General features: G+C 38.9%; 1 protein-coding gene across 2 annotated transcripts in view; it reads left to right on the top strand.

Annotated features, from left to right (window-relative positions):
- Positions 1 to 14,791, top strand: part of gwl (serine/threonine-protein kinase greatwall) — a 148,761-nt gene that overhangs the window by 102,922 nt on the left and 31,048 nt on the right. For both annotated transcript variants that reach the window (XM_089105734.1, XM_089105733.1), the window contains exon 12: positions 12,315 to 12,474. In XM_089105734.1, coding sequence (XP_088961860.1) covers positions 12,315 to 12,474 — 160 coding nt within the window. The remainder of the gene's footprint in view (positions 1 to 12,314; positions 12,475 to 14,791) is intronic.

The raw sequence follows: 14,791 nt of genomic DNA, 5'->3' as shown, positions 1-14,791 counted from the left end.
TTAGTGTTTTTTTTTTTTTTTTTTTTTTTTTTTTTTTTTTTTTTTTTTTTGTACTCCATAGTGTGACATTTTATATTTCTAGTGATAAAGACAACTATTATTATTATATCGGTGAACTGGGTCACTTTTAAAATGGTAATGTCCATGGAGGGAAAATTCTTGCCCGAAACTTAATTACTTAGTTTTTTTTTTTTTATTTAACAGAAGTTCATATGATATATTCCAAAATATGGCATCCAATAACATCTTGCTGTAATAAAAAGCAAAGGTAGCTTCAGAGCACCTTTAACATAAAAAAACTAACTAAATGGGCAGTTGTTTTCTTTTCCAAGAGCAAATACTGCGTCTAAATCAAAGAAAAAGGACCCTGTCAGATTTTATTTTGATAGTCTGAGGGAAAATGCAAAACCGGTCACTCCATTTGGTCCCACCCATCGGTTAAGACGCAGAAAACAAGAATTAAATTGAGCGAAAAAATTTACCAGCTTAGCCTTTTGTGTATTTTTGACATAACCATGATCTGGAAGATTTTTTGTCATATATTATTGGTTTATATCTTACAGCTAAAGTTAATATCTCATCATTTCCATCTTTCAAAGCTTTAAACTAAGCTCGTCGTAGCATGTGTTTTAATGGGTAAGTGGAAATATTTCAATGCATTTGGCGATTCGTATGACCAAAAATGAACGTCACATAACGAATGGATTTTGCCGGATCACATAAAAAGCCTTTTTTTTTATTTATTGCAAGAGCACATTTGTTTTCTGCTTGTTAAAGGCCAGCTTCGCTTGGGTCATTTGTTTTGTCTTTCTCTTCTTTAAAGGCTTTTCATATATTTTCCACACGTTGGCAGAAACAACCCCCTGTCCCCTCCATGGTAAGTCTTTGTTGTTGTGCTCATGTATTAGCTGGTATATGAGCTATCTTGTCTCGTGCCCACTATCAACCTTTTTTCAACTGTCAAATACGGCAGTAGCATAAACCATTGGGGTGCCTCTTACTCTTCAGGGGGTGATGAAGGGTAACTTCAAGATTTCTGATAATCGCTTTAGAAGGTTAAATGCGCGGAATCTACAGGGAATATAATCTTTCATTGGCAGCGCGCTAGCGCTGCCTAAGTAAAGAACGACGTGGGCACAATGTGTTGTTTTTTGGTTCTTTATACCCGGGCACTTTGTATCGAAGGAGTTGTCGTAGAAACTTCGAAAAGGGCTCATTCGATTGGAAATTGGAGTGGCTAGTACCCTTTTTAATAGTCGAAAGTGATTGGAGGGCAACTAGCCCCCCCCTCACGCCCGTCATTCCTCCAAACACATCCAATCAAAATTTTGGATAGCCATTTTGTTCAGCGTAGTTGATTTCCAGATAGAAAATATGTTTTTGAGGAGGACACTCCCCCACAACCCTCAGGGCAAGGGTTTTAAGTTATTCCCTGGGGGCATATAAGGTTTTTATAGAAGGCGTTGTCATAGAAACCTCAAAACAGGCTGATTTGATTGGAAATTCAAAGGGCTAGTACCCTTTTTAATAGTCAATAGTGATTGGAGGGCAAGTAGCCCCCCCCCCACTCCCCTCTCTCCCCCAAACACATCCAATAAAAATTTTGAGATAGCCATTTTGTTCAGCGTAGTTGATTTCCAGATAGAAACTATGTATTTGAAGAGGACACTCCCCGCCACCCTCAGGGCAAAGGTTTTAAGTAATGCCCTGGGGACATATAAGGTTTTTATGGAAGGCGTTGTCGTAAAAACTTCAAACCAGTCCCATTTAATAATAAATTCAATGAACAAGTGGTATGTTTAATAGTTGAAATGGAATGAATTGCAAGTAGCCCCCCCCATGCCTATCATTCCCCCAAAAATCTGCAATACAAAAGTTTTGAGAGCCATTTTGTTAAGCGTAGTTGATTTCCAGATATAAATAATGTTTTTGAGAAGGACACTCCCTCACAACCCTCATTGCAAGGGTTTTAAGTTATGGCCTGGGGGCATATAAGGTTTTTATAGAAGGCGTTGTCGTAGAAACTTCAGAACAGGCTCATTCGATTGGAATTTCAAAGGGCTATTACCCTTTTTAATAGTCGAAAGTGATTGGAGGGCAACTAGCCCCCCCACGCCCATCATTCCCGCAAACACATCCAATCAAAATTTTGAGATAGCCATTTTGTTCAGCGTAGTTGATTTCCAGATAGAAACTATGTTTTTGAGGAGGAAACTCCCCCACAACCCCCAGGGCAAGGATTTTAAGTTATGCCCTGGGGGGATATAAGGTATTTATAGAAGGCGATGTCGTAGAAACTTCAAAACAGGCTCATTCGATTGGAAATTCAAAGGGCTTGTACCCTTTATAATAGTCGAAAGTGATTGGAGGGCAACTAGCCCCCCCCACCCTTCATTCCCCCAAACACATCCAATAAAAATTTTGAGACTTAAGATAGCCATTTTGTTCAGCGTAGTTGATTTCCAGATAGAAAATATGTTTTTGAGGAGGATACTCCCTCATATCCCTCAGGACAAGGGTGTTAACTTATTCCCTGGGGGTATATAAGATTTTTAAAGAAGGCGTTGTCGTAGAAACTTCAATAAAAGCTCATTCGAATGGAAATTCAAAGTGCCAGTTCCCTTTTTAATAGTCGAAAGTGACTGGAGGGCAACTAGACCCCCCCCCCACGCCCATCAGTCCCCAAAAGACATCCACTCAAAATTTTGAGATAGTCATTTGGTTCAGCTTAGTTGTTTTCCAAATAGAAAATATGTTTTTGAGGAGGACAATCTCCCACAAGCCTCAGAGCAAGGGTTTTAAGTTATGTCCTGGGGGCATATAAGGTTTTTATAGAAGGCGTTGTCATAGAAACTACAAAATAGGATCATTCAATTGGAAATTCAAAGTGCTAGTGCCCTTTTTAATAGTCGAAAGTGACTGGAGGGCAACACGTCCCCCCACGCCCTTCGTTCCCCCGCACCCCTCCACTCAAAATTTTGAGTTAGGAATTTTGTACTGCGTAGTTGATTTCCATTTAGAAAATATGTTTTTGAGTAGGACCCTCCCCCACAGCCCTCAGGGCAAGGGTGTTAAGTTATACCCTGGGGACATAGAAGGCGTTGTCGTAGAAACTTCAAAACAGGCTCATTCGATTAGAAATTCAAAGGGCTAGTGTCCTTTTTGATAGTCGAAAGTGATTGGAGGGCAACTAGCCCCCCCGCCCTTCATTCCCCAACATCCAATCAAAATTTTGAAATAGCCATTTTGTTCAGCGTAGTTGATTTCCAGATATAAAATATGTTTTTGAGGAGGACACTCCCCCACATTCCTCAGGGCAAGGTATTTAAGTTATGCCCTGGGGGTATATAAGGTTTTTAAAGAAGGCGTTGTCGTAGAAAATTCAAAAAAGGCTCATTCGACTGGAAATTCAAAGGGCTAGTGCCCTTTTTAATAGTTGAAAGTGATTGCAGGGCAACTAGCCTCCCCCACACCCATCATTCCCCCAAACATATCCAATTAAAATTTTGAGATATCCATTTTGTTCAGCGTAGTTGATTTCCTGATAGAAAATATGTGTTTGAGGAGGACACTCCCCCACAACCCTCAGGGCTAGGGTTTTAAGTTATACCCTGGGGGCATATAAGGTTTTCATAGAAGGTGTTGTCGTAGAAACTTCATAACAGGCTCATTCGACTGGAAATTCAAAGGGCTAGTACCCTTTTTAATTGTCGAAATTGATTGGAGGGCAACTAGCCCCCCCCCCACTTCCATCATTCCCCCAAATACATCCAATCAAAATTTTGAGATAGCCATTTTGTTCAGCGTAGTTGATTTCCAGATCGAAAATATGTTTTTGAGGAGGACACTCCCCCACAACCCTTAGGGCAAGGGTTTTAAGTTATGCCCTGGGGGGATATAAGGTTTTTATAGAACGCTTTGTCGTAGAAACTTCAAAACAGGCTCATTCGATTGGAAATTCAAAGGGCTTGTACCCTTTATAATAGTCGAAAGTGATTGGAGGGCAACTAGCCCCCCCACACCCTTCATTCCCCCAAACACATCCAATAAAAATTTTGAGACTTGAGATAGCCATTTTGTTCAGCATAGTTGATTTCCAGATAGAAAATATGTTTTTGAGGAGGACACTCCCCACATTCCTCAGGGCAAGGGTTTTAAGTTATGCCCTGGGGGTATATAAGATTTTTAAAGAAGGCGTTGTCGTAGCAACTTCAATAAAAGCTGTTTCGACTGAAAATTCGAAGGGCTAGTGCCCTTTTTAATAGTCGAAAATGATTGGAGGGCAACAACAACAACCCCCCACACCCATTATTCTCCCAAACACATCCAATAAAACTTTGGAAATAGCCATTTTGTTCAGGGTAGTTGATTTCCAGATAGAAAACATATTTTTGAGGAGTACACTCCCTCACAACCCTCAGGGTAAGGATTATAAGTTATGCCCTGGGGGCATATAAGGTTTGCATTGAAATCTTTGTCGTAGAAACTTGAAAAAGGGCTCATTCGATTTGAAATTCAAAGGACTAGTACTCTTTTTAATAGTCGAAAGTGATTTGAGGGTAACTAACCCCCTCTCACGCCCACCTTTTCCCCAAACACATCCAATCAAAATTTTAGAAAGCCATTTTATTCAACGTAGTTGAAAGTTTTGGAAATTAGGTCTTCAAGGATGACGACCCCTCCCCCCACAGCCCTCAGGGCAAGGGTTGTAAGTTTTGCCCTGGGGGTATATAAAGTTTTTATTGAAAGCGTTTTCGTAGAAACTTCAAAAGGGCTCATTCAATTGGAAATTGAAAGGGCTAGTGCCTTTTTTTAATAGTTGAAAGTGATGGGATACCGACTACTGCCCCTCTCACGGCCACCATTTTCCCAGACACATCCGAATTAAAATTTTGAGATATCCATTTTGTTCAACGTAGTTGAAAGTTCTGGAAATTTTTTCTTTTAGGATGATAACCCCCCTCAGAGCCCTGAGTGCAAGGGCTTTAAGTTATGCCCTGGGGGCATATAAAGTTTTTATTGAAAGCGTTGTCGTGGAAACTTCAAAAGGGCTCATTCGATTGGAAATTCAAAGGCCTAGTACCCTTTTTAATAGTCGAAAGGGATTGGGGGGCAGCTAGCCCCCCCCCCCCAAGCCCATCTGTCCCCCAAATACATCCAATCAAAATTTAGAGTTAACCATTTTATTCAGCGTAGTTGGTATTCAGATAGAAAATATGTTTTTGACGAGGACACTCCCGCACAACCCTCAGGGCAAGGGTTTTAAGTTATGCCCTGGGGGTATACATAGTTTTTACTGAACGCGTTGTCGTAGAAACTTCAAAAGGGCTCATTCAATTGGAAATTGAAAGGGCTAGTGCATTTTTTTAATATTTGAAAGTGATTGGATAGCGACTAACGCCCCTCTCACGCCCACCATTTTCCCAAACACATCGAATTAAAATTTTGAGATATCCATTTTGTTCAACGTAGTTGAAAGTTCTGGAAATTTTTTCTTTTAGCATGATAACCCCCTCAGAGCCCTCAGTGAAAGGGCTGTAAGTTATGCCCTGGGGGCATATAAAGTTTTTATTGAAAGCGTTGTCGTGGAAACTTCAAAAGGGCTCATTCGATTGGAGATTCAAAGGGCTAGTACCCTTTTTAGTAGTCGAAAGTGATTGGAGGGCAGCTAGCCCCACCCCACGCCCATCATTCCCCCAAACTCATTCAATCAAAATTTTGAGATAGCCATTTTGTTCAGCGTAGTTGATTTTCAGATAGAAAATATGTTTTTAAGGAGGACACTCCCCCACAACCCTCAGGGCAAGGGATTTAAGTTATGCCCTGGGGACATAGAAGGCGTTGTCGTAGAAACTTCAAAACAGGCTCATTTGATTGGAAATTCAAAGGGCTAGTACCATTTTTAATAGTCTAAAGTGATTGGAGGGCAACTAGCCCCCCCCGCCACGCCCTTCATTCCTCCAAACACATACAAACAAAATTTTTAGATAGCCATTTTGTTCGGCGTAGTTTATTTACATTTAGAAAATATGTTTTTGAGGAGGACCCTCCCCCACAACCATCAGGGCAAGGGTTTTAAGTTATGCCCTGGGGACATAGAAGGCGTTGTCGTAGAAACTTCAAAACAGGCTCATTCGATTAGAAATTCAAAGGGATAGTGTCCTTTTTGATAGTCGAAAGTGATTGGAGGGCAACTAGCCCCCCCACGCCCTTAATTCCCAGAACATACAATCAAAATTTTGAGATAGCCATTTTGTTCAGCGTAGTTGATTTCCAGATGGAAAATATGTTTTTGATTAGGACACTCCCCCACATCCCTCAGGGCAAGGTATTTAAGTTATGCCCTGGGGGTATATAAGGTTTTTAAAGAAGGCGTTGTCGTAGAAAATTCAATAAAAGCTCATTCGACTGGAAATTCAAAGGGCTAGTGCCCTTTTTAATCGTTGAAAGTGATTGGAGGGCAACTAGCCCGCCCACTCCCCTAATTCCCCCAAACTTATCCAAATAAAATTTTTGAGATAGCCATTTTGTTCAGCGTAGCTGATTTCCAGATAGAAAATATGTTTCTGAGGAGGACACTCCCCCACAACCCTCAGGGCAAGGGTTTTAAGTTATGCCCTGGGGGCATATAAGGTTTTTATAGAAGGCGTTGTCCTAGAAACTTCAAAATAGGCTCATTCGATTAGAAATTCAATGGGCTAGTGCCTTTTTTAATAGTCGAATGTGATTGGAGGGCAATTAGCCCCCTCCCCACGCCCATAACTCCCCCAAATATATCCAATCAAAATTGGATATATTGAGCTATCTTGGTATATGAGCTATCTTGTCTCGTGCCCACTTTCAACCTTTTTTCAACTGTCAAATACGGCAGTAGCATAAACCATTGGGGCGCCTTTCACTCTTCAGGGGGTGATCGCTTTAGAAGGTTAAATGCGCGGAATCGACAGGGAATATAATCTTTCATAGGCAGCGCGCTAGCACTGCCTAAGTAAAGAACGACGTGGGCACAATGTGTTGTTTTTTGTTCTTTATACCCGGAAACTTCCAAAACGGCTCATTAGATTGGAAATTCATAGGGCTAGTATTGGAGGGCAACTAGCCCCCCCCCCCCACGCCCTTCATTCCCCCAAACACATCCAATAAAAATTTTGAGACTTGAGATAGCCATTTTGTTCAGCGTAGTTGATTTCCAGATAGAAAATATGTTTTTGAGGAGGACACTCCCCACATCCCTCAGGGCAAGGGTTTTAAGTTATGCCCTGGGGGTATATAAGATTTTTAAAGAAGGCGTTGTCGTAGAAACTTCAATAAAAGCTGTTTCGACTGGAAATTCAAAGGGCTAGTTCCCTTTTTAATAGTCGAAAGATTGGAGGGCAACTAGCCCCTCCCCACACCCATTAGTCCCCCAAACACATCCAATAAAAATTTTGAGATAGCCATTTTGTTTATTTCCAGATAGAAGTAGCGTAGTTTATTTCCATATAGAAAACATATTTTTGAGGAGTATACTCCCCCAAAACCCTCAGGGCAAGGATTATATGTTATATCCTGGGGGTATATAAGATTTTTATTGAAATCTGTCGTAGAAACTTGAAAAAGGGTTCATTCGATTTGAAATTCAAAGGACTAGTACCCTTTTTAATAGTCGAAAGTGACTTGAGGGTAACTAACCCCCCTCTCATAGCCATTTTGTTCAGCGTAGTTGATTTCCAGATAGAAAATATGTTTTTGAGGAGGACACTCCCCCACATCCCTCAGGGCAAGGGTTTTAAGTTCTCCTCAGGGAGGATATAAGGTTTCCAAACAAGGCGTTGTCTTAAAAACTTCAACATAAGATCATTCGACTGGAAATTCAAAGGGATACTGCCCTTTTTAATAGTTGGCAGTGATTGGAAGGCAACTAGCCTCCCCCACTCCCATCATTCCCCCAAACATATCCAATTAAAATTTTGAGATATCCATTTTGTTCAGCGTAGTTGATTTCCAGATAGAAAATATGTTTTTGAGGAGGACACTCCCCCACAACCCTCAGGGCAAGGGTTTTAAGTTATGCCCTGGGGGCATATAAGGTTTTTGTAGAAGGTGTTGTCGTGGATACTTCAAAACAGGCTCATTCGATTGGAAATTCGAAGGGCTAGTGCCCTTTTTAATAGTCGAAAGTGATTGGAGGGCAACTAGCCCCCCCCCCACTCCCATCATTCCCCTAAATACATCCAATCAAAATTTTGAGATAGCCATTTTGTTCAGCGTAGTTTATTTCCTGATAGAAAATATGTTTTTCAGGAGGACCCTCCCCCACAACCCTCAGGGCAGGGGTTTTAAGTTTTGCCCTGGGGGCATATAAGGTTTTTATAGAAGGTGTTGTCGTAGAAACTTCAAAACCGGCTCAATAGATTGGAAATTCAAAGGGCTAGTTCCGTTTTTAATGGTCGAAAGTGATTAGAGGGCAATTAGCCCCCTCCCCACGCCCATAACTTCCCCAAATAAATCCAATCAAAATTTTGATATAGACATTTTGTTAAGCGTAGTTGATTTACAGATATAAAATATGTTTTTGAGGAGGACACTCCCCCAAAGCCCTCAGGGCAAGGGTTTTAAGTTATGCCCTGGGGGCATATAAGGTTATTATAGAAAGCGCTGTCGTAGAAACTTCAAAAAAGGCTCATTCGATTGGAGATTCAAAGGGCCAGTGCCCTTTTTAATAGTCGTAAGTGATTGGAGGGCAACTAGCCCCCCCCCCACGCCCATCATTCCCCCAAACACATCCAATGAAAAATTTTGAGATAGCCATTTTGTTCAGCGTAGTTGATTTTCAGATATGAAATATGTTTTTGAGGAGGACACTCCATCACAACCCTCAGGGCAAGGGTTTTAAGTTATGCCCTGGGGGCATATAAGGTTTTTATAGAAAACGTTGTCATAGAAACTTCAAAACAGGCTCCTTGGATTAGAAATTCAAAGGGCAACTAGCCCCCCTCCCACGGCCATCATTCCCCCAAACATATCCAATCAAAATTTTGAGATAGCCATTTTGTTCAGCGTAGTTGATCTCCAGATAGAAAACATGTTTTTGAGGAGGACACTCTCCCACAACCATCAGGGCAAGGGTTTTAAGTTATGCCCTGGGGGCATATAAGGTTTTTATAGAAGTCATTGTCATAGAAACTTCAAAACAGGCTCATTCAATTGGAAATTCAAAGGGCTAGTACCCTTTTTAATAGTCGAAATTTATTGAAGGGCAACTAGCCCCCCCCCCCCCACGCTCTTCATTCCCCCAAACGCATCCAATCTAAATTTTGAGATAGCCATTTAGTTCAGCGTAGTTGATTTCCAGATAGAAAATATGTTTTTGAGGAGGACACTCCCCCATATCCCTCAGTGCAAGGGTTTTAAGTTATGCCCTGGGGGTATATAAAGTTTTTAAAAAAGGCGTTGTCGTAGAAACTTCAATAAAAGCTCGTTCGACTGGAAATTCAAAGGACTAGTGCCCTTTTTAATAGTTGAAAGTGATTGGAGGGCAACTAGCCCCCCCCACGCCAATCATTCCCCCAAACACATCCAATCAAAATTTTGAGATAGCAATTTTGTTCAGCGTAGTTGATTTGCAAATATGAAATATGTTTTGAAGAGGATACTCCCCCACAACCCTCAGGGCTAAGGGTTTAAGTCATGCACTGGGGGCATATAAGGTTTATAAAAAATGCGTTGTCGTAGAAACTTCAAAAAAAGCTCATTCGATTTGAAATTCAAAGGGCTAGTGCCCTTTTTAATAGTCGAAAGTGACTGGAGGGCAACTAGCCCCCCCCCTCCCAGACCCATCATTCCCCCAAACATATCCAATAAAAATTTTGAGATAGCCATTTTGTTCAGCGTAGTTGAAATTAGGTCTTTGAGGATGACAACCCCCCAACGGCCCTCAGGGCAAGGGTTGTAAATTATACCCATTTTTATGTAACGCGTGGTCGTAGAAACTTCAAAAAGGGCTCGTTGGATTGAAGATTGAAATGGCTAGTGCCCTTTTTAATAAGCCGAAATGGATTGGAAAGCAATTAACGCCCCTTCCACGCCCACCATTTCCCCAAACCCATCCAATAAAGATTTTGAGATAGCCATTATGTTCCATGCAGTTTAATGTTCAGGAAATTATAGACTTGAGCAGGACACTCCCCCCACTGTCTTCAGGGCAAGGGTTATAAGTTATGCCCTGGGGTTATATAAGGTTTTTATTGAAATCTTTGTCGTAGAAGCTTGAAAAAAGGCTCATTGGATTGGAAATTATAAGGGCTATTGCCCTTTTCAATTGTCGAAAGTAATTTGAAGTCGATTATATGCCCTGGGGGCATATAAGGTTTTTATAATAGGCGTTGTCGTATAAACTTCAAAAAAAAACTAATTCGATTGGAAATTCAAAGGGCTAGCGCCCTTTTTAATCGTCGAAAGTGATTAGAGGGCAACTAGCCCCCCCCCCCTTCACGCCCATCATTCCCCCAAACACATCCAATCAGAATTTTGAGATAGCCTTTTTGTTCAACATAGTTGATTTCCAGATATAAAATATGTTTTTGAGGAGGATACTCCCCCACAACCCTCAGGGCAAGGATTTTTAGTTATGCCCAGAGGGCATATAATGTTTTTATAGAAGTCGTTGTCGTAGGAACTTCAAAAAAAGCTCGTTCGATTGGAAATTCAAACGGCTAGAGCCCTTTTTAATAGTTGAAAGTGATTAGTAATTTTTTTTTTTTGTTGTTATTGTTTAGACCAGGGCACTTCGTATTGAAGGAGTTGTCGTGGGAACTTCGAAAGGGGCTCATTCAATTGAAAACAGAAAGGGCTGATGCCCTTTTTAATAGTCGAAAGTGATTGGAGGGCATAATGCCAATTCCCAATAAGGCATATCAGCAGTATCCCAAGAACGACTGAGGGTATTATGTTCAAACTTCCAAGGCTACTTCTGTTCTTAAAATTTAACCAAATCAAAATAATGTAAGTGTATCAAAGCTATCAAAGAAAGTAAAAAGATTTTTTTGCGAATGGTATCAAGTTTTCCATTTCAGGTCAACTAGAGGAGGCATGAAACTAAATTAAACAGTACTATTTGTGTCCAGATTTTTAAAAGGGTGTATGTTGTTAAAAATTGCTGAAAATTTTCATCCAGCATACAAATAGCAGGCCAAGCTATAAAGTCTTAAATAAACGAAAAGATTTAAAGGATTATTTTCTCTTTCTATTAAAAAAATGTGTCGATATAAAACAAACAGAAATTAATTAAAATAAATTTTTCCGTGGAATAAGTTTTACAAACAAAATTAATGAAATCCCTTAAACAAAAATGAGCAAAAATTAAATCAAATAAACTACCAAGTGTGAAACTACCCCAAACCAGCATCAATAAATAAATGAAGCCCAGAAGGAACAGAAACTACAATAAATAACCGAGTCAAACTCAAAACGAGCAGAAATTAACATAAGTTGGGCGCAAAACCCCTATGCCTTCTCAAGGCCTGAATAAAATTTGCACTTTACTGAAAAAAATATAAATGTTTTTACTTTTATAACTTTAATAAATCAAATAATTTTAACACTTTGATTACTAAATATCGGTATATGTATATTAAACTGACAATGCACATTCATTTGTATTTTTTCAGTAAAGCGCAAATTTTGTTCTGGCCTTGGGAAGGCATAGGGGTTTTGCGCCCAACTTATGTTAATTTTTGCTCGTTTGGTGTTTGACTCGGTTATTTATTTTAATAAATGTATAGTCAAAGGTTCTGAAAATTCTATTACCTTGAAGCAAGTTTGTAATAGAATTCACTGATGATTAGTAGCCCTCCAGGTCAACCTCCAGGGTACGGGCAAGGGCATTTTGGCAGCATTTTTCCTTTGGAGGAGTCATAGTAGGAGAAAACTGATCAATCTCCCTCTGTAGGTATTTGTATATGCGCTTCAAAAATTGGTTTAGTCATATAAAGAACGGCAATATCAAATGAAATTACGTAATAATAATTTGCGGGGTTCGTCCTACCTGACACCTTCTAGTCTGTAGAAATGGTCCTTACAGTCACTATTAACAAAAACGCTATCGTGAATTCATTTCCAAGTATTTTCCGCTCCTTTTTCAAACCAAGTGTCAAAAAGCGAGAAAATTTTTCTTTCATATTATTTGTGATGAGTAATTTTTTTCTTATTAGGCAACTCTGGCATAGATTAACTGTTACTAAAATTTAAGTTTAAGGTTACTTTTGGTTATTAATTGGCTACTAAAAGAAAAAAAAATTAGTTTTAAAATATAAATTACAAATTTGTATTCATAGCATGGTTCCTGTTTTTCTGAGCCTCGTGGCTACTCTCCAAACGTGCGAACACCATTTAGGCAAAGAAAAGAAATAATCAGCAGTCAACACAGCGATGGATGCATCCTGGGTACACCGGATTACCTAGCGCCAGAACTTTTGTTGAAAACTCAAGGTCATGGTGAGTTAGCTCTTTATGTATTTTGACTTCAAAGACTAGGCTAGACGACGAAGAGATTCAACAATGGGGTGTTGCAACAAATCCTTCGTCTAGTTTATTTTTCTATAGAAATGTTAAAGAGTGTTGTTGTGAAAAATTCTATGGTAAGTTAAATTTACCAATTAAATATATTAGGAATTATATTCAGGTGCAAGCTAGTTGTGTACTACTTTTAAAAAATTGGAGGGATGTTAATTTTCCAAATAGATTACGGGTTTGTCTTCTATATGGTATTTTGGAGGATGAATTGGGACATTTTGTCCTAGATATATAGTGGCAATAGGTAATTTTATCTTTAAGGGTCTAAAGGCTCGAAAATAGGAAGTTTTTATTTATTTGTGTCTGCCTATCTATTGGGCTTGTTTGTATCAAATCTTATTATGGCTTTACCAGGTCTGAAATAAACATATATATATACATATTATATACATATATATATATATACATACATATATATATATATATATATATATATATATATATATATATATATATATATATATATATATATATATATATATATATATATATATATATATATATATATATATATTATATATATATATATATATATATATATATATATATATATATATATATATATATATATATATATATATATATATATATATATGCGCGTGTATCCAGGGAAAAAGCCAGAGATAAAAAAAACTCTGGTGACCAGTTGTTCTTTATTCTCCCTATCAGTATTAAAAGGTCAAGAGATGTATGGGTCTTGGTAATCTTATAACTGGCAAAAAAATAACTACCAAGCATTCCCAGATGCAATTATTATCAAGATTAATACAAACACTTTCATCTGAAAAATCCCAAGTATCGCTCTTCGACATACTTCGACATGTCTAATCATTGAAGGGCTCCTGAGAAAGGATTTATTTTTTATTGCGTTTGTTCTTTTCAAACTGAGCTTCCCAAGGAGTATCTGGAAAGCTCAGGCGCAAATACTACTTATATAAACAAAACAACGTAGAAGGAATTCATTGAATGTTGTGCCAAAGAGATTCTTAAAGAAGTTCTTGCATGAGTTAATTTTTGCCAAGTTTAACGGTGTGGTTGTTGATGAAACAACGTATGTTTTACATAACAACTAAGTATTGCCCTTTACTTGTGCAATTTTGTACAAGTATATTGCCTTCTACTTTCGTCTTGCCTTATACTTATATGCCCTTTTTTGCATCTTGCCCTTTTACTTGCGTCTTGCCCAATATTGCCCTTTACTTGCGTTTTGTGCAATTGCACAAGACGAGGGGATTTCTTTTGTTTTTTAGACCTACTCGTACAGTATTGGAAACTTCGAACCCATTATTAAAGGGGAAACGCTTGGAAATGATTTGTTGGATTTTCTTCGATTTCTTGGACTGTTGTAAAGTTGTGTAAGTATAAGCACTGATGGATGTGCTATGATGGTTTCTGAACATTGTGGATCTGTAAAAGAAATTCAAAAGGCAACAAAGAATGCCTTACGTTATCCATGTTTGAACCATGCTTTAAATCTTTCTGGGTCAAAGACTTCTTCTGCTCAGAGTGATAAAAATTCCATCGTAGTAAAAAAAAAAAAGAAATAGTTGTTTTTTTGTGCGTCTGCAATTATGTTTTAACCAGAGTAATGAAAGAATAGCTATCTGGCGTGTTTTAAACGCGATGGATTGAAAGACACGATTTCCTAATGCAGTTCCTGGTAGAGCTCCCTAAAATCGTGGAAGCTCTTGAGACCATCAGCGGTTGGGCAGAATGCACAACTGCAGGAAAAGCAAAATCCTTATTAAATGCTGTCACATCCTCCGATCTGATAGTGCCCGTTTCCAATCTTAGTAACATATCTTGACTGATGTTACCGCTCAGTAGATTATTTCGGAAAAAGAGCTTGAACCTTGCAATTTGCATGTTAAAGACTTTCTTACCCAACTGGATGTCAAACTTAAGGAGAGTGAAAGTGAGTTCAAAAAAGTATTTGACAAGATAGTTGAAGTGGGGACCGAACTAGGTTTAGAAATAACGGTCCCCAGGATAGCGACAAACCAAACGAATCGGATTGATTTACCATTTAGTTTATACGAGGAATATTATAGGTGGTCAGTTTTAATTCCTCAGTTGGACACGGTCCTTTCGGACTTTGAAAGCCGTTTTTCTGTAGACACTCTGGACACTGTTAAGCTCAGTATTTTCTTGCCAGTGAATTGTATGGAAACAAACAAACAATAGTTTGGTTGTATGATTCATGACTTGTCAGCACGATACCGGTCAGTAACCGGTTTCC

Source organism: Artemia sp. Qi Xiang Cuo, chromosome 20 (assembly GCF_049724085.1).
Source record: "Artemia sp. Qi Xiang Cuo chromosome 20, ASM4972408v1, whole genome shotgun sequence".
NCBI classification, from domain to species: Eukaryota; Metazoa; Arthropoda; class Branchiopoda; order Anostraca; family Artemiidae; genus Artemia; species Artemia sp. Qi Xiang Cuo.
This window is presented reverse-complemented; position numbering and strand designations above follow the sequence as displayed.